The 21,019-nt window shown below is 40.9% G+C and overlaps 1 protein-coding gene across 10 annotated transcripts in view; it reads left to right on the top strand.

Annotated features, from left to right (window-relative positions):
* WAC (WW domain containing adaptor with coiled-coil) overlaps nt 1–21,019 on the top strand; it is a 93,638-nt gene that overhangs the window by 32,203 nt on the left and 40,416 nt on the right. For all 10 annotated transcript variants that reach the window (XM_023752182.1, XM_023752183.1, XM_023752185.1 and 7 more), the window contains exon 4: nt 16,663–16,769. In XM_023752182.1, the coding sequence (XP_023607950.1) occupies nt 16,663–16,769 (107 nt within the window). The remainder of the gene's footprint in view (nt 1–16,662; nt 16,770–21,019) is intronic.

Here is a 21,019-nt window from a genome sequence, read left to right on the forward strand (position 1 = left end):
CCTTCAGCCCCTCATCCAGGCTGGACAGGCACCCAAGCGGGACCCCCACCCTGATCCAGGACACCCTTCAGGGCAAACCAGCCGGCCCCCACCCGTGCACCAGGCCTCTATCCTATATAGTAAAAGAGTAATATGCCTCCCAGCACCGGGATCAGCAGAGCCTCGAGGCCTCCCAGCACCGGGATCAGCGGGACAGGGGGCAGCGCCCAAACCCCCTGATCGCCCTGCGGCTCTGTGTGTGACAGGGGGCGGGGCCACAACCTCCCTATCCGTCCTGCTCTGTTCGTGACAGGGGAAGGTGCCCCAACCCCCTGATCAGCCCTGCTCTGTGCCTGATAGCGGGGAGCTCCCCAACCCCCTGATTGCCCTGTGGCTCTGTGTGTGACAGGGTGCGTCGCGAATTCCCCCCCCCCCCCCACGGGTCCTGCTCTGTGTGTGACAGGGTAGAGCCATAACCTCCCCATTGGCCCTGCCCTGAGTGTGACAGGGTGCGGCGCCCCAACCCCCTGATCCGCCCTACTCTGTGTGTGACTGGGGGCGGTGCCCCAACTCCCCTATTGGCCCTACTCTGTGAGTGACAGGGGGTAGCTCCTCAACCCCCTGATGGGCCCTGCTCTGTGTGTGACAGGGTACGGAGCCCCAACCCCTCTGATGGGCCCTGCTCTGTGAATGACGGGGTAGCGCCCCAACCCCCTGATTGGCCCTGCTCTGTGCATGACGGGGTGGCGCCGCAACCTACCCATCGACCCTGCCTTGAGTGTGACAGGGGGCGGTGCCCCAACCCCCCAATCGGCCCTACCCTGAGGGTGGCATTGCAACCTCCCGATCCGCCCTGCTCTGTGCATGACAGGGGGTGGCGCCCCAACTCCCCAATCAGCCCTGCTCTGAGCCCGACCAGGTGCACCTAGGGATTGGGCCTGGCCTCTGCCACCTGGGAGCAGGCCTAAGCCAGCAGGTCGTTATCTCCCGAGGGGTCCCAGACTGCGAGAGGGCACAGGCCGGGCTGAGGGACCCTCCCCTCCCCCCCAAGTGCACAAATTTTTGTTCACCGGGCCTCTAGTCCAATATAATAAAAGTCTAATATGCAAATTGACTGAATGGTGGAACTATCAGTTGCTATGACGTGCACTGACCACCAGTGGGCAAACGCTCAACGCAGGAGCTGCCCCCAGCCCGCAGGCCCCAACTGGCGGCAGGGGGCAGGGCAGGCGAGTGGGGTGCGCCAGGTCAGCCAAGGCGGGTGCCATCAGTGGCCCCCTGATTGTCCTGCCGGTCACCGTGCAGAGAGAGGTGACCAGCGGCAGGGGGCAGGGCCGGCGAGCGGGCAGTGCCAGGCCGGCCAAGGCGGGTGCCAGTAGGGGCCCCCCATCACCTCGCCGGTTGCCCCACAGATCGGCCCTAGGGACCCTACCCATGCATAAATTTTTTGTACCAGGCCTCTAGTTTGTAATAAAAGGGAGATAAAGAACAAAACTGGCTGGATAGGATCTGGGTTAAAGGAAAGGATTCTTTTTTTCTTTCTTTTTAGCAGATGGGAGCCCCTGAAGCATATTGGTATGCTGATGAAATCAGTTCAGTAGTGTAAAAAACTAGAGGCAATTGCTAGAGCAGTGTTGAGATATAGTGTGAGAATTAAAGGATTGGCCCTAGATTGAAGCTTTGATTGGAGATTGCAGTTCATTGGTTATAAAAAGACAGCTTATTACTTTTGTAGTATATATACTGATTAGTATTGGCTGTTTAATTATAGCTGTAGAGATCACTGGCACCAGGTGTGTGGGTGTGTTTTGTTTTGTTTTTTTAGAATCAATTTTAGAGAGAGGAAGCGGGGGTGGGGGGGGGGGGAAACATCAATGTAAGAAACATTGATCTGTTGCCCCTCAACTGGGGATTGAACCTGCAACCTGGATTTATACCCTGACAGGGAAGCAAAACCCCACCACCTTTTGGTGTACGGGGCAATGCTCTCACCCAACTGAACCACATTGGCCAGAGCTGTAGCACCAATTTTTAAGTTAAACATGGGAAGGTTTATTTGGACTATACAGCAGGTTCTCTAATAATGATGTTTTTGTTCAGTGCTGCTGCATTATAAATACCAAGTTGATGAGATGCCATAGGAACTTAACTTTTGTTTATATCAATTATCCTATTGTAAAATTTGTTTCGTTATTTGTTTTACTTAAAGTCTCAGAATTAACTATGATGTTGAGTGAGGACTTCTGTAGTTGTTTAATGGGTCTCCTTAATGGTTTCAAAATGCAGTCTTTGGTGCCATGCATGCTCTGCAGAAGTGCCTTGCAGGTCACTGTTAGGAGCAAGAGAAGAGAGACCCAATTTCACTTCTATCTGTTTTAAATATCTGTTCTGGGTTAAGGTTCATTTGGAGTTTCTTTTCTAAAGGTTTTATTGAATACCACTTTTCAAAATATTTTAATTTATATTCTGTAAATATGAAACGATAGATGTTATATTTAAAAGAACTGTAATACTAGGTGATGATCTGCTATAGCACTCCAGAATTGTGTATTACCCTTTCTCAGTCGCATTATCCTCTAGACAGCCCAACCCCACTCCCTCTGTTTTCCCAGAATTGTCCTGATAAATGCACATTTATAGGTTTTCTTTTGATAAATATTTAACCAGAAATGAAAAGTTCACTTTAAATGGTGTCCGTTAGAAAAGGATATCTTTAAAAATTTACATGGGGGTATGTGCTCAGGTCTCTCCTCTTGGCATCATTTCTAGATTCCTATCTTCAATATCACTAATTCTTCCCTCCATCTGGTTGGCTTTTTCCTATGCTCAATAGTTCACTCCTAATTTTCTTATTTGCATGCTTCATTTCCAGGATTTCTGATTGGTTTTTATTTTAAAGTTTTGATCTCTTTGGTAAAGTACTCGTTTTGGTCATTAATTTGTTTTCTGAGTGCACTGAATTGCCTATCTATAGATTCTCACATCTCTTTGAGTATTTTCAGTAGTGTTGTCAGTAGAAAGCAAAATGATTTCTTTGGAGAAAGTTTTAATGCTGACTGGAGTCCTGGTGTTGGCATGAAAGAAAAGCCATGGAGATTAGACGAGTTTGTAGGAGTGGTTAAATATACATTTGTGGAAATAGCAAGTTCAGTGGCTATAGTGAGGAGCCGTGATGAAAGCACCTTAAGCAAAATGGACTTCATGATTAGGGTCAGTGAGAGAACAAAACCACATCACCTATGCTTGTTAATAGGCAGGAGAATAAAAGGAGCGGTCACACTCGGGTTTAAATCACAACTACTTTTTTAACCTGGTTTACTATTTATTTATTTATATTTTTATTGATTTTAGAGAGAAAAGATAGATAGAAACATCAATAATGAGAGAATCATTGATCGGCTGCCTCCTGCACACTCCCTAGTGGGGATCGAGCCCGCAACCCAGCAGGTGCCCTTGACCAGAATCAAACCTGGGACCCTTCAGTCCACAGGCTGCTGTTCTGTCCACTGAGCCAAATTGGCTAGGGCACCTGGTTTACTTTTTAAAACCCTTTTTATTTTGAGATAATTGTAGATTTGCTAGCAACTGTAAAAAAAACCTACAGAGAGATCCAGTATATCCTTTATTCAGTTTGTCACAGTGGTAACATCTTGCATAATCTTCTCTATATATAAAAGCCTCATATGCAAAGTGTCCCCTCATGAGTTTGACCAGGAGACCGGGAGTTCAATTGCTCACTATTACATGAGCTGACCACCAAGGAGGGTAGCGCAGAATGAAGGCAGGCCCCAGCAGGCAGCCAGGGAAGGGAGGTCCCGATCGGCAGCCAGCAGCTGGGGAAGGGAGGCCCTGGCTGGCAGCCAGAAGGCCTCGATCTGCCCTGATCGCCGGCCAGGCCTGGGGACCCTACCCGTGCATGAATTTCATGCACCGGGCCTCTAGTAATAAGTATTATTATACAACCAGGAAATCAATATTGATACAACCCACTTATCCTACTCAGATTTCACCAAATTTACATGCCCTTATGTGTGTGTGGATTCAGTTCCATGCAGTTTTATCATGAGTAGATAATCATGATTACTGCCACTGCCAAGTTACAGAACAGTTCTTCATAATGTCTTGTGCTTCTGTTTTATAGCCACAGCCACCTCATTCCATTCCTCTCTAGCAACCACTAATCTGTTTCAGTCTCTATAATTTTGTCATTTCAAGAATATTATATAAATAGAATCACAGTATGTAACTTCTTGAGATTGATTTTTTTTTTTAACTCAGCATAATTCCCCTGAGAAACCAAGTAAATATGTATTAATAATGCATTTCTACTTTATTGTTGAGTGGTGCTCTATGGTATGATATATCTCAGTTTGTTTAACCATTCACCGTTGACATTTGGATTGTTTCCAGTTTTTGGTCATTACCAATTTAGTTGTAAATTCATGTACACATTTATGTATGAAATAATTTTTAATTTCTCTGTTACAAATGCCTGAGTATGATTGCTGGATTATATAGTAGGTTAGTTGCTTAACTTTTTAAGCAGGAATCTTCACTTGCTGTTGTCAATCGTCAAACTACATTATAAATTACTAGAGGCCCGGTGCACAAAATTCATGCACGGGTAGGGTCCCTGGGCCTGGCCAGTGATCTGGGGCGACTGGTGGGATGATCGGAGGGGCCCCCACTGGCACCCACCTTGGCTGGCCTGGGGCTTGCAGGCTGGACACAGCTCCTGTGTTGAGCGTCTGCCCCCTGGTGGTCAGTGCACATCATAGCAACCGGTCATTCCGCCAGTTACTCCGCCATTCAGTCAGTTTGCATGTTAGGCTTTTATTATATAAGACCAGTGGCCCGGTGCTTGAAATTAGTGCACGGGGGTGGGGGTTTCCCTCAGCTCAGCCTGCACCCTCTCCAAGTGGACATCCCTCTCGCAATCTGGGACCACTGGCTCCTAACTGCCTCTGCCTACCTGCCTGATCGCCCCTAACTGCCTCTGCCTGCCTGATCTTGCCCCCAACTGCCCTCCCCTGCCAGCCTGACCTCGCCTCCCACAGCCCTCTTCTGCTGGCCTGATATCACCCCCAACTGCCCTCCATGTCAATCTGGCCCGCCATGGTGGCTGTCCCTGCAATCGCACACCTTCTGGGCCAGGAGGCTGCTCCCGGGATCAGCCAGCAGTGAGGGCAAGAGCGAGGGCGGCCAGCTGAGAGGGGACTGCCTGGCGGGTACTACCTCTGTCAGTGGGGTCCTCCCAGGCCCTCAGCACACAGGGAGCCGGGCTGCCCGCCTCCTCCAGAGCCAGGCATGCTCGGAGGGCGGGATCCTCACAGAGTCCTCACAGGAAACAGGTCAGGGAGGGTGCCTCAGGGCCGGTGGGACTGAGGGAAGTGCGGTGGAGGGGCTACCTCTGTCGGTGTGGTCCTCCCAGGCCCTCATCACACAGGGAGCCAGGCCCCTCCTCCCCTGCCCCTGTCCCTGCTGCCACAAGTCCCAGCCACCCGAGCCTGGTGTATGGTTGAGCCTTCAGTCGTTGTGGATGTTACGGACCCTGGGTTTTTATATATACTAGTAGATTACTCTTACCAGAATTTAATCTTCATGTACAGTCCTCGCTCCAATCACATACTTCTGTAAGTCATTACACAAATACCCAAATTTTTTTAAGGAAAGGCATTTTACTGGATGCTAATTTAATGTTTAAGTATTTGTATCTAATGTGGCATGATAGTAGATGTACCATACTTTTCATTATTCTCAGAAAAGAATATAAACAATTCTTCTGGATAACCTATACTTTTATATTTGGTCGTTATATTCAATGGAACAAATATACTATCTATTCAGTATATTATGGTAATTTATTTTTAACCTACAAAACTCAAGCATATTTTCACAGAGGTACATTTTGCTGCTATTTTTCACACATAAAAATTAGAGTGCTATCCTGGCTAGTGTGGCTCAGTTGGTTGAGTGTGTCCCCATGCACCAAAAGGTTGTGGGTTCAATTCCAGGTCCGGGCACATGCTCAGGCTGCAGGTTGGGTCCCTGGTATGTAGGGAAGGCAACTGATTAATGTTTCTAACTCACATTGATTTTTTTTCTGTCTCCCTCTTCTTTCCTCTTTCTCTAAAATCAATAAAAACATACTTTAAAAAATTATTGAGTGTTCAAAAAGTAGCGACAATCTAGAATCTGAAATTTATAGCAAAGTGGCATAATGTACTATATATACTGCCATTGTCAAAAATTTAGAATAGAATAAAATACAATCAGTGGTAAATTACTGGATGTTAATCTACCTTTGAAGATTTAAGATACGTACAAAGTTGCAATATGTTGTAGTTACGGTAGACCTGTAGTTCTAAACCTGGCTTTCAGAATTATCTGGGAAATTCAAATATACTTGAAAATCCTCAGATTATTAAAAGTAGTGTGGTATGGGGCTAGGCATCTTAATTGTTTATAAACACCTCAGTTTGACACATAGTTAAGTTTGGGAAACTAAGTTCCAGGGAAGAATGATTTCTATCTCATGCGGTTAGTGTCTTGCACTGTCTTTGGCATACAGAAAATGTTTAGTGAATTAAATGTTTGCCAAATGAGTGTGTGTGGGGTGGTGGTGGAGTGTTATTGACTGCTTTTATAAAATAAAATTAAAAGGAAAAGTTTAGTGTATAGTTTGGGCAAACTAATGTTTCTATATCATGTCAGTCATTTGGCACAAAACAAACAGTTATCAAAATAAACACTTGGTAATCATAAGTGGCTATTGATCTCAGATATTAAACAGATGCATTTAGCTGCATTAAGTCTGAAAAGACTGCCATCTGCCAGTCTTTTATTTATGAATTTATTTTTATTTTTCTTGTGATTGTTTTAGTCCTCTTGTTAGTCATGAATGACATCTTGGTTGGAAAAATAATTCTTTGACTCACATCCATTTTATTCTCTTAGCATAAGACTACATTATCTTTTGGCATTTTATGTTTCTATGAAGAAATCTGAGATCAGCCATTTGTTTGTTTGTTTAAGTGATAATGCTTCTGCTGCCTAGATTTAGGATTCTTATTTATGTTTAAAACTCAGCAACTTCACCAAGATATGAAGATAATGTCCATTTTTATTGATTTTTTTTTAATGACTTTTTTTCTGGTACACTGTGAGCCCCCTTCAGCCTCCAGGTTGAGATCTTTAAATCAAGTTTTCTTTTATTATACTAGTGCAGTGATGGTGAACCTTTTGAGCTTGGCGTGTCAGCATTTTGAAAAACCCTAATGTAACTCTGGTGCTGTGTCACATATAGAAATTTTTTGATATTTGCAACCATAGTAAAACAAAGACTTATATTTTTGATATTTATTTTATATATTTAAGTGCCATTTAACAAAAATCAACCAAAAAAATGAGTTCACGTGTCACCTCTGACACGGGTATCATAGGTTTGCCATCACTGTACTAGTGTGTGTCCTTCCTGTGTTCTGTTCCCTTCTTCAGAACCTCCAATTTTCCATATGTTGGCTTCATATTTCATATCTGGCATCTTATTTCTAAGTGCTGTCATTTCTGTCCTTTTATCCTCTACTAGAGGTCCGGTGCATGAAATTTGTGCAAGGGCCTTGGCCCCGGCTGCCACTGCTGCAGCTAGGGGCCTCTGCTGCCTCTGCCTTGGCCCCCGCCCACTGTGGCTTTGCCTGAAAGGACATCTGGTCTAATTAGCATATTATGCCTTTATTATTATAGATGCTTTGTGATATTTCTCAGGTCTGTGTTCCTTATAGTTGACAATATTACTTTCAGCAATGTTGATTTTCTTATTACTTCAAATGTAGTTTTTGTCTTTAATGATTTCTTTTTAAAAAAAAATATTTTTATTGATTTTAGAGAGAAAGGAAAGGGAGAGATAGAAACATCAGTGATGAGAGAGAATCATTGATTGGCTGTCTCCTGTATGTGCCCCACTGGGGATCTAGCCCACAATCTGGGCATGTGGCCTGATCTGGAATTGAACTGTGACCTCCTGGTTCATAGATTGACCCTCAGCCACTGAGCCCTGCCAGTTGGGCAATGATTTATTTCATTAGGTTCCTCCTCCTATTCAAGTTCTCTCTACTCTTTGACATAGAATAAATAGTATTTGTCTAAAAAGTTACTGGTTTTCTGAGATTTCTTTTGAAGTATTTTCCCCACCTGTTTATGTTATAGACTTTCACTTTGGTCTTTGCACAAACTGTGTGTGAGATGGTTTCTGTGTACCTGTCTTGAGTGAAGTTATTCTGTTGATATATACAAGGGTGGGCAAAAATAGGCTTGAAGTAGTGAGTAGATGAAACAGAGTTTATTCTTATAGTAGTGGGCTGGTGCACAGATTCATGCACATTGAAAGTAAATTAAGTAGAAGAAATATTTTAATATCGCTATTCGCCCTTTCTCTATATTAGAAGTGTCAGAGATGAAAGAAAATTAGTAAAATGTACTAGTATATAAAAATAATATATAAATTGATTAATAAATAATAACATGATATAACAAACACATAAAAACAACAAAAACATGATGTAAAAACAAAACATAAAAATAACATTGATAAAAACATTGACTGATAAATTGATTAAACTTATTCTAATATCTCCCTGTATACCACATTAAGAGCCAAAACACTCACCCTAGCTGGTTTGGCTCAGTGGATACAGTGTTGGCCTGTGGACTGGGGGGATCCTGGGTTCGATTCTAGTCAAGGACACATGCCCAGGTTGCGGGCTCGATCCCCAGTAGGAGGTGTGCAAGAGGCAGCCGATCAATGATTCTCTCTCATCATGGATGTTTCTATCTCTCCCTCTCTCTTTCTCTCTGAAATCAATAAAAATATATATATTTTTTAAAAGTTGCTCTTTAAAATAAAAGAGTAAGAATACTTTCAGTGTGCTTGACTAATTTCCCTTGTGATGAAGTATTTAAACTTTAATGTACACACTCTTCGAACTTGAGAGAAAGCTACATAAAACTGACCATGTCCAAAAACAGGTTCAGGTAGGAATATTCCTACTCTTTCTAGAGTTTGTCCTTGTGATTTATTAATAGTAGTCCCAAATGCTGGCATCATGGGAAACTGTCTTTGAATTAATTTAAATGGGAGGCCAGTGATAGGGACAAATATTGTGTGTGCATGCCGGAGTCAACATTTATTTTTAAATTGCCAGTGCACCTCATGTGTACTGGCCAGTCAGATGGACAGACGGTTGGTCACTTAGCCTTTTATATATATAGACTAGTGGCCCGATGCATGAAATTTGTGCAAGAGTAAGCCTTCCTTCCCCCCCGCTGTTGGCACCGGCTTCCCTCCGGCACTCGGGACCCGGGCTTCCCTCTGGCCGTGGGCACCCGGAACCCGGGCTTCCCTTGCAGAGGGAGGCCCTGCGCACCTGCCATAGCCCACCAGTTGGTGGCCTGGGCTGCTCTCTTTGGGGAGATCGTGGAGCCCCCTAATTGATCTCCCTGGTGGCCTGGGCCTCCCTCTGCAGGACGATCATGGGGCAATAGCCAGGCCCCCCACCAATCACATTGCACCCACCTTGGCTGGCCTGGCACCAGTGGGTGTCGGTGTGGTCCCAGATGGTCGTCCCGCTGTTCAGCCATTCGGTCGATTTGCATATGATGCTTTTATTATATAGGATTATCATGTATTATTGAATTATTTAATGTACAACTCTACACCTACGTTTGCCCACCCCTGTATAGTAGTATTGTATTCTCTTTGATTTTCTTTCTTATTCACTTGGACACTTTTAATTATATCCTTAGAAGTTGGAGGTTCGTATCTGGGTCTAGCTCAGGGAAAGAAGTGTGGGAGGTGTCTGTTAGGAGGAGAGTGATAATACAGAAAAGTAGCAGTTCATTGTGTTTTCTCTGTACTTTCTCTGTATGTGATTAATTTTCTCATCTGGGAGTCCAGGCGAAGGTTTAGAATAGCAGGGCTCTCCTGATTCAGGTAGTTTTCTTCTTAATTTGGTCCAAAAAAGTAAACTTTTTGGGCCAATCTACCCTTTTCTCCTGTTTTCTGCCTGCCATAGTTTTCAAAATGTATATCCTAACAGACTTGGGATTGGATGTTGTCCTTCAGTCTTATTCTGACTTGAGTGTGGATTTAGTTCTCTCTCAAAACCAATTGCTAGAACAGTGATGGTGAACCTTTTGAGCTTCGGCGTGTCAGCACTTTGAAAAACCCTAACTTAACTCTGGTGCTGTGTCACAGACAATATAAACTAGATAAACAGGATGACTTCATACTATGATTTGTGCTATAAAGAAAATTGTGATGGCAAGGAGGTAGGCAGAGAGTAGGAGGTGGTACATACTTTTAATCTGCTTTTTCATGAGGTACCCAGTACTGTTCAGAAGCATCAAAAAATACTCAAAAGCAAAAATTAGGCTCTTAATTATTTACTTTGAGAGTTCCTCATAAAGAAAAATATAATCTGTTTTTTTCTTAGTTTGGTTTCCGAGGCCATTGTGTATTCTTTAGTTTAACTTAAATTTACTCTTTTTTTATTTCACATAGGAATCCTCATATTCTTGTTAAACTGGTTTTACTCACTGCCCTCAGAACTCTTGCCATCCTGTGCTTTCCTACTTTCGTGCCATTGCTCATATTATTTCCCTTGACTGAAGTTTATTCTTTACTTAATTGTACCCAGTTAAGTCTCTTCTTGTGTTAGATGACCTTTGTATTATTACTATCTTAATGTAACTGAGAATTTAAGTGTATGAAAACATGAAAGCATTGTACATACTTACTTGAAGATTCCTTTGCATTCGTTTTTCACCCGTTCTTAGATTGAAGCGTGCCATGAGGCTTCCAAAGTTGAAATCAGCTAATTCTTGCTCCATTAGACTCAGAAGTTTAAATTACTTGGAGAGACCTACAGGCATTTCAGGACCTGCCTCTCTTTGTTTGCTGTACTGTGTCTCTGAAGTCGTCATCTTGGGAAAGGATAATACTGTTTTTCAATATTGTCCATTACTCACCCTTTGAGAATCTTTAAATTTGATAACTTTTTCTAAAACTGGTTCTGTTTTTCATACTAGCCTATTTTTTCTTAAAGGAATGCTTTCATTAGACTAGCCACTTAACTAATTTAAAAACAAGAAAGCATGGAGTAGGTAAGATGTACTGTAATTACACTGCTTTAAAATAGATATTAAGGAGAGGTGTGTGCTATGATAGGGGACTTATTTTAGATTGGGGGTCAGGGAGGGTTTTTACTTTTCTAAAGAGTGGCATTTAAGCTGGAAGGATGGCCAAAAATAATAGGCAAAGCATGAAAGATAGGAGAGGTAAGGGGATAGAAGGATCTAGGGTAGGAAAGAACTGGGTATGTACTCAAAGAACTCAGAACAGCTAGCATGCTCACTGCTGCAGGATGAGGCTGGAAAGGTAAGAAGGGCCAGAGGAACTTGAATGGCTTCCCTCTGTACTCATTAAAATTGAAAACACATGTCATGATCTGAGTTACCTTTTAAAAGATTACTTTGACTATTCTGTAGAGTGTTTTGAAATGTAGGTGAGAATGAGTGGGTGAGTAGTTAGAATACTAGGGTGAACCCAGTGAATTTACTGGAGTCAGTAAGAATGAGGAGACCTTTACTCTTTCTTCAAAGCCTTGTAATGCTATTTGTTCTGAATAAAGTGCCTGAGATGACTGGAGAGTCAAGTCATGTGTTGATAATTTGTCTAAGCAAATAGAAGTAGTAAAAGCCACTGAATCTTCAGGGTATAGGCAGTTAGAAGGTGCTAGGCTTTTATTGTTACTTTGTTAATAAAGCCTTCACCAGAGTTCAAATAGAAGGGAGGATAAAAGTCTTAGTCTAAAATATTCTCTAATTCCTTAGTGATAAAATGTCAGGTGGCAGAAGTCAGAGAGGTTAGTAACATTCATAAGTCTAGCATTTCAGACATAATTGTGATCTTTGCAGTTCTACACACTGTCAACCATATCTTATTTGACAAATAAAGGTAACCAAAGAGGTTAGATGGCCTTATTTTTATTTAGTAAGAGGCAAAATACTGTATAGTATGTAGCAGTACTCTTTTTTTTTTTTTTTTTGCTGAATAATTCCATTGTATAGATATACCATGTTTTATTTATCCATTAGTCAGTTTAATGGACATTTGATTTGTTTCCAGCATTTGGTTAAAGATAGTGTGCAATGAACATTTGTGGACGTATGTTTTCATTTCTTAGACATATATCTAGAATAGAATTGCTGGGTTACATGGTAAGTTGTGTTTAACCTTTTCAGGAACTGTCAAACTGTTTCTGTTTCAAAGCAACTGAGTATTTTACATTGACAGCAGCAAGTTGTATGAGGGTTCCAGTTTCTCTGTGTTCTCATTATATAGTCTGTCTTTTTTATTATAGCTATGCTAATAGGTATGAAGTAGTATCTCACTGCAGATTTGATTTGTATTTCCCTAATGGTTAATGTGTTGAGCATCTTTTCATGTCTTTTTTGGCCACTTGTATGTCTTCTTTGGAGAAATATTTGTTGAGATCTTTCACTTTAAAATTGGTTTATTGATCTCTTTTATTGAGTTGTAAGAATTTTTACTAGTGGAACTAGATAAAAGTTCTTTGCATATGACTTGCAAATATGTTCTCCCATTCTGTGTATTATCTTCTTGATGGTGTCTTTCGGAGCACAAAAGTTAAATTTTGACAAAGTTGAATTTATTAAATTTTTCCTTTTTTCTGCTTGTACTTTTGGTGATAATGTATGCCTATATATTTTTAGCTCTTACATTTAGGTCTATGGTTCATTTTGACTTAGTTTTGTATATGGTGTGAGGAAAGGGGGTCCAACTCAACTTCATTCTTCTGCATGTGCACTTTCCCTTAAGCATTTTTGTAAAATCTCCATTTCTAGCCTGTAGATCGGTGGTCGGGAAGATTTTTTTTTTTTTTTTTTTTTTTTTTGCCAAGGGCCATTTGGATATTTATAACATCATTTGTAGGCTATACAAAATTAGCCTGCTATATTTGGTCAAACATTTAATTAACTCACTCCTAATGCATTGGTAGGGCCACACCAAATGATTTCTCTGGCCTTATACAGCCTGCGGGCTAGACTGCTGTAGATGACCAGTATATGCTACCTACACCTGTAAGAGTAGGGATGATATGGGTGGCTCCAAAGGAAATGATGTAATAATGTACATTTCACAAAGATGTTTTTATCACTATAAATATTTAGCATATTTATTTGGGATAAACATAGGATAGCAGTACTGTTTTTAAAACAAGTTTTATTAATGAAATCCAGTGACAGCTGCTGCATCTCTCATTTATCTCTGTTAGTCGGAAAATTTTTGGTCCCAGCTATTAACAAAGGACTTGCCTTGATATTATTTATAATAGATACAAGTGCAGATGTATTGTTGGTAATGACATTGTTCCAAGTGGTAAACATCTTGGTGAAAGTTTGAAACAAAAACTAAGAACTCTGCAGTACAATTCGCACAACAGTTAAATTCCTAGAAAATTCAGCATATTGTATTAAGCAGAATTAGGTCCTAGGCTTAGCTGAATTATGAGCTGATTTTTCAGACAGGGTACAGTTCTTTGAGAAATGTCCTATGCACTGTAGGAACCCCTAGCCCCCTTTCATTTTCTTTTTCTTTTTTTAATCCTCACCTGATGATATTTTTCCATTGATTTTTTTTTAGAGAGAATGGAAGGGAGAGAGAGAAACATCGATGTGAGAGAGACACATCAATTCGTTGCCTTCGCACACACCCCGACCAGGGCTAGAGTCAAGCCTGCAACCGAGATACATGCCCTTGACCAGAATCGAACCCAGGTCCCTTCAGTCCCCAGGCCGACGCTCTTTCCATTGAGCCCAACTGGCTAGAGCTCCCTAGCCCCCTTTCACTAATTGTCAGTGGACACTTTCATCTAGAGTAGTGCTGTTCACTGAGCTATGTATGCAATTTTAAATTTTCTAGTAACCAACATCTGGAATTAATTTTAATAATATATACTATTTAACCCATTATATAAAAAAATAGTTCATATCTATATCATAAAAGTCCTGAGGTCGTGACACCGTGATAGTGTCACGACCAACTACCGGACTCACCAGGAGGTGCATTGATAGGTCCCACGGAGGGCAGGACTTCTGTGTCCCGCAGCGGCTGTGGTGGGCGGGACTTCTGAAGCGTCGTGGGCGCCCACAGCGTCGGCGGAGGGTGCGAGGCTTCACGGGGCAGCGGCCATGGCCCTGATGGCAGGTTGGGCCTAGGAGACCCTACACGCGCACAATTTAATCGTGCACTGGGCCTCTAGTAATCAGTATAAAATATTAATGTGCTGTTTTAGCTCTTTTTGTACTGAGTTTTTGAATCTAGTTTGTATTTTGCACTTATAGCAAATCTCAATTTAGAGTAGCCACATTTCAAGTGCTCCATGGCTATATGTGCCTAGTGGCTATCATTGGGATAGCAAAGAACTAGATTAATTCAGTTACAAGGGACTGTCAGATACAAGCTTGTTGTTAACACATCATTTTATCCACCCCCTTCCTTCCTATCCCCCCTCCCCAAGAGACATGAAGAGACATAGTCTGGTTACCACAACATTTTCTTTTTACCCCACCATTAGCTCATATACAATTGGTAAATTGGAGAATGGTATCAGTATAAACTGAAGTTGTGTTTGTTTACATGTGAATTTTTTTTCCTCAGCAGAGGATCAGAATAGCAGGATTAGGGTTAAACCTTCAAATAGAAAGGAAAAAGCCTCAACCAGCCGCTGCATAGGCAAAGTGCCTAAAGAAAAAAAAAATTTTTTAATCTTCACCCAAGGAGGATTTTTTTCCCATTGACTTTTTGAGTGAGAGGAAGGGAGGGGGAAGGAGAGAAGGGAGAGACACATGGTTGGTGTGCTTCCTGCACAACCCCCTGATTGGGGCCAGGGATCTAACCTGCAACCCAGGTATCTGCCCTTGACCAGGAATCTAACCCTTGACCCTTCAGTGTGAGGGCTTGACTCTCTTAACTGCTGAGCCAAACCCGTCAATGCTGCTGCGCAACTTTTTGTTTAGTGTTCTGGTTATAATAAATTTGCATAATTTTGAGTAATTTGCTCCTACTCTTTCTCCTATACGGCTTTATTTTTAGTGTGCAATTTTGCAGAATTCAGAGTTTTTCAAGAAAACATGGTTATGGCAAAATACCCATTTCAGACATATGGCTTTCTTTGTGAAATCCCCTTATTTTAAGTGTTTGTGGTCTCTGGTTTTGGAGAGATGAGAGGAGGACCAAAGACAATGGGAAGCAATGCATTATTTAGAATAAAGTGTGGCTAAGATACTACACCAAACCATCTTGAGAGTGCTTATTAAAAATTCAGTTTTTGGAATCCCATCCCATTTACTGTGAATTAGAATCTCTAAGATTTAACCTTGAAATCTGTATTTTTTTTAATATAGTGGAGTGTGAGATCCCTGCTGAACCTTATTCAGCCATACCTGTTAACTGCTTTTTAGTTTGAAAAGTGGTTTGGGGTGGTAGAGGTCCTTGGATTTTTTTTTTAATTTATTGGAATGACTGGTTACTAAAATTATATGTGTTTCAGGTGTACAATTCTGTACCACATCATCTATATATTGTACTAGTGACCCGGTGCATGAAATTTGTGCATGGTGGGGGGGTTGTCCTTCAGCCCGGCCTGCACCCTCTCCAATCTGGAACCCCTCGGAGGATGTCTGACTGCCCTCTCGCAATCCGGACGTCCTTCCCGACAAAGCCACAGTGGCGGAGGCCAAGGCAGAGGTGGTTAGTGGCTATCAGGCCATCAGGAGACCAGTTAGGGGCGATCAGGCAGGCAGGCAGGTGAGTGGTTAGGAGCCAGTGGTCCCGGATTGTGAGAGAGATATCTGACTGCCAGTGTAGGCCCGATCCCCACGGCCTATACCGGCATTCAGACATCCCCTGAGTGGTCCCGGATTGGAGAGGGTGCAGGCCCGACTGAGGAACCCCCGCCCCGTGCACGAATTTCGTGCACTGGACCTCTGGTCTAATTATAATAACACTAGATGCTCGATGCACGAAATTCGTGCTGTGGGGGTGGGGGGCGTCCCTCAGCCTGGCAGTCGGATATCCCTCTTGCAATCTGGGTCCCCTTGCTTCTAACCACCCGCCTGCTCTTTCTTTACTGCTTGGTTTGCCAGTCCTTAGCACTGCCGTAGAGGCGGGAGAGGCTCCCGCCACTGCTGCTGCGCTCGCCAGCCATGAGCCTGGCTTCTGGCTGAGCAGTGCTCCTGCTGTGGGAGCACACTGACCACCATGGGGCAGCTCCTGCGTTGAGCATCTGCCCCCTGGTGGTCAGTGAACATCATAGCAACCAGTCATTCTGGTTGTTCCACCATAAGGGCTGCTGGGCTTTTATTGTATAGATAGATTGTTCCGTATTAGCCATGTAGTATACCAGTATGTACTGACTAACCCACATTTTTAGTAGGCTCACAAATACTTTATGTATTAATAAAGAGCATGAATATGTATGCCTGATCTTATGTAAAATGGTTTAGGGATATACAATGATTATATTAATATATATGACATGATAGAAGCCAGTTTAAATTAAATATGAAGTAAAACTTATACTTTACTTTTCTTTTTTTAAGGGACCAGTTACTCTCCACAAGAAAATTCACACAACCACAGTAGTCTTCATAGTTCAAATTCACATTCTTCTAATCCAAGCAATAATCCAAGCAAAACTTCAGATGCAGTAAGTATATAAACACACTTAATTTTGTTTGTTTTTTGTTTGTTTTTTAATTCATTTCAAAACCCAAAACCCCTCACACCAAGTCTTAAGTCTAATGTCCTAAAAAAATTTTTTTTTTCATCTAACTTTTTCTTAATGTATCTTAAGGTTACTGATAACCTTATTAGAATTGAGGATTGTCCAAGAACACCATCATGATATTATTTGTCAGTATTCCTTTAAAGAGCAAAAGTTTACCATTGAGATATAAAGAACCTCAGATTGTGAAACTTCTGTAGTTAAAATGTTTAACTTGAGCTGCTCTTTCCATAATATATAAGCTTCTTATTGATTTCAGAGAGGAAGGGAGAGGGCAAGAAAGATAGAAACATCAATGACGAGAGAGAATCATTGATTGGCTGCCTCCTGCACACCCCACAGAGGGGATCGATTCTGCAACCAGGGCATGTACCCTGACGGGGAATTGAACCGTGACCTTCTGAGCCACACTGGTGGGGCTATTCAGCAAAAATTTAATAAGGTTTTAATTTGCCAAGCATATGCTAGGTTGTAGTTATGTAGAACTAAGAAAATGTGGCTCACCTGAAAGGAACTTTCAGGTCTGTGGTGGGGACTGAAAAATAAACAATTAAAACAGTGCATGTTAACGTTGCTTTGGGAGCACTCAAGATGAGGATGGACCCCCCAGATTGATGAGGAAGGTATTAAAGTGTATGTAATGCTACCCAATAGATTGAATGTACTTTAGCCAGTTAAGAGTTCTGGAATTTGTAATAAGCAAAGGGACAGCACCTACAAGAGAAGTGTGAAATAGTGTTGCATGTTTGGAGAACTACAGGATTTTGATAATACGGTATGATGGGAACAGTTCAGGTTACAGAGATGAGTGGGTGTCAGTTACAAAGAGTTATGTATCTTGCAAGGAATGTGAATTTTATATAAAGACAATGGAGACCTAGTGAAGGATAAAATTGGTGAAGTAACATCATATTTGCAGCTTAAAACATATCAGATAGCTATGTGGAAAATACATTATAGAAAAGAAAGAACAAGAAAGCTATAGAAATGTAGGTTGAATCCAACAGATTTTTGTCTTAATTATCTGGGTGATCATCAGACCTTTATTGGCATTGAAAGACCCTATAAACTTGCAGTGGTTCTCAACCTGTGGGTCGCGAACAATGAAAATACATCCTGCATATCAAATATTTACATTACGATTCATAACAGTAGCAAAATTACAGTTATGAAGTAGCAACGAAAATAATTTTATGGTTGGGGGTCACCACAACATGAGGAACTGTATTAAAGGGTCACGGCATTAGGAAGGTAGAGAACCACTGCAAGGGTCTTTACCTAGTTGAAGTAGTGTGGATAGTACATTTTTATGCAAAATTGAGAGCAATGATAATTTCATAAAAATAAATGTAGAATAGTTTTAAATATTGTGCTGATCAGGGTCTAGTTGGGAAAACAGAAGTCATGCTTATAATGTTTAGCACAATTTAATAACTTTATATGTAGGATTGATTAAGCAAATATTGCAGGTATTGAGGACTGAATAAAACAAAAAGGGACATTGACTGAACACATATATAGTGATTACCCCTTTGGGCTGAGGAGCAATAGGAAAAAGTTGGAATTCCCTGCAGAGCTGGCGATAGTACCTTTCTTTCAGTGTTGTGATGAAGCTAATTCAGGTTTGGAGCAGATAGCTGGAAACTGGAACTGTGGCTGCTAGGCTTCTCTTTTGTCCTCCCTTTTAGTCTTCCTCTAATGGCAGAATCTAACAGGATTTATGGCTAAATAGAATGTAATCTGCATTATTCCAATCCTAGCATCACAGAACAGAATATAGAAGGGTGGTATTAAGGCAGGGATCAGAGCTTGATAAACTGTCACAGGTGTTATCTTCAAATTGTTTGTGATGGGTTATTGTCAATGAGACATACACGGGATTTTAGAGTGAATAGGTGTGTGTGTGTATGTGTGTGTGTGTGTGAGAGAGAGAGAGAGGGAGGGAGGGCGGGAGAAATGGCTTTACTAATTTACAAAGTAACACCTCTAAAGTTCTGTTTATTATTGACAATTCAGATTTGGGCATTTGCTGTTAGGAGAGAAGGCAGGCCCTATAAACATTGTTTTGCTTAAAAAAATATCCTTATTCAGGGAAAACAAATTCTGATTATTTTGATTTTCAAGAAATGGATTAACATTGAAACCAGAAAGGTTAAATAATGGGCATCATATAGTCTTGAAAGACCCAAATCATAAAGGATGTCAGGGAATTTCATTATAGGAGTGGAAACTGAAGACCATTACTAGATGGATTTAATATTATGTGTTTTCAGGATCAGGGTTTCCCCTTGCTGTAGATCAGGGGTCCTCAAACTTTTTAAACAGGGGGCCAGTTCACTGTCCCTCAGACCGTTGGAGGGCCGGACTATAGTTTAAAAAAAAAACTATGAACAAATTCCTATGCACACTGCACATATCTTATTTTGAAGTAAAAAAACAAAACGGGAACAAATACAATATTTGTATTTGCATGTGGCCCGCGGGCCGTAGTTTGAGGACCCCTGCTGTAGATTTTAACTGTTGGTATATAATTAACTTCCAGTTAGTGGTCTTTTACATTATAATGTACCCAGCTGTTATGACACATGTATCAGTTAGAGACTGTAAATTTAATGTTACCTGAGAAGAGGGCTTTTGAACATTTCTGAAGGTTTCTTAAAAATTGACTTACTTTCTTAAAATCACTTCAAATGGAAGTTTTTGACTAGTGAATAAAACATAAAATCACCTTTCATTTAATATTTTCATAATGAAAGAATAAATGAACAGATGGACATTATTTTAACCTTCTTTAAAAAAATGTTTTTTCCCATCTTTGAGGTTTTCAAGTTTTCTATCTTTGAAAATCAGTAAGAGTTTATTTAGATTACTACATAGACATCTGGTTGTATAGTGACTTATATTTATTAAGTTAACTATTGAAAGTCAAGTCGAAATTACCTTATTTTTTTAGTATTAGATTAAGATTCACATGTAGTTTCCTTCTCAGTAGTGTAATAAACATTTATTATATCTAACACAGAGCCTACCTAGCCCATAGTTAATATTTAGGAAAAGCTTTGTCAAATGCCTCCTGCGTAATCTAAATCATGATAGAACTTACAGGTATTATATAGACTATTTAGATAAGCTATGCATATTTGTGGTTTTTATAAAAAGAAGCCTCTGGATTTCTTTATTTAGAAAAGTTTTTAATTCCCATTTTAAAGACATTATAATTGAAATCTTCCCTTCTGAGTATCCTTCACCAATTTTGATTTGTTGGGAAACATTTTAAATTCAATCTTAGAGGACTGCAGTATCTTCCAACTTCTCATTAGTTAAATATCCTTTGCATATTTTGGAGCTTTTAAGTTTGAAGTCTCGAGATCTGTTCTCTGTAACCAGTCTTGCTTAAAGATATTCCGCTTAATTAAAAAAGAAAAGAAATTTATTAGAGAACTCTCAGGTCTCCATGAAAATCTTTGTTACGGTGAGTGTCATCTTTGATGTTGTTATTTTATGAACTACTCTTTATTAACAATTCATAAAGTAATTTTCAGGATTGACTTTCATTTCCATAGTTTAACTTGGAGAAGGATGTCTTAAAGTAAGTAGAAAGGGAGATGCTTTTTTTAAGAAGAGAAAAATCAACAGTCATATAAGAGTACTAAAAGACATTTTGAATTGGAGAGCAGATAGTGGCTCAGTAACTGTTCAGTGCTAGTCTTGTCTTTTAGAGTAGCCATTTTTAAACTTTTAGTCTCAAGATGTCTTAACATTCATGAACATTGAGAGCTTTTCTTTATTTGGACTCTACAGTATTATCAGTATTTACCATGTTAAAAATTAAAACTGATAAATTTGAAACATAATTGATTTAAAATCAATTGTAAACCCATTATATATGTAACATGTAATATATATAATTTAAACATTTTATTTTTAATCCTCACCTGAGGATTTTTCCCCGGAAAGGCAGGGGAGGGGGAGGGAGGGAGGGAGGGAGGGAGGGAGGGGAGAGAGAGAGAGAGAGAGAGAGAGAGAGAGAGAGAGAGAGAGAGAGAATTGATTGGTTGCCTTCCAGATGTGCCTTGACCACAGCAGGGATCGAACCTGCAACTCTTCAGTGTGTGGCTGATTTTCTAACCAGTTAGTCACACTGGCCAGGGCTTTTTATTGATTTTGAGAGA

The sequence above is a fragment of the Myotis lucifugus genome, unplaced genomic scaffold (genome assembly GCF_000147115.1).
Source record: "Myotis lucifugus unplaced genomic scaffold, Myoluc2.0 scaffold_29, whole genome shotgun sequence".
In the NCBI taxonomy this organism is placed as follows: domain Eukaryota; kingdom Metazoa; phylum Chordata; class Mammalia; order Chiroptera; family Vespertilionidae; genus Myotis; species Myotis lucifugus.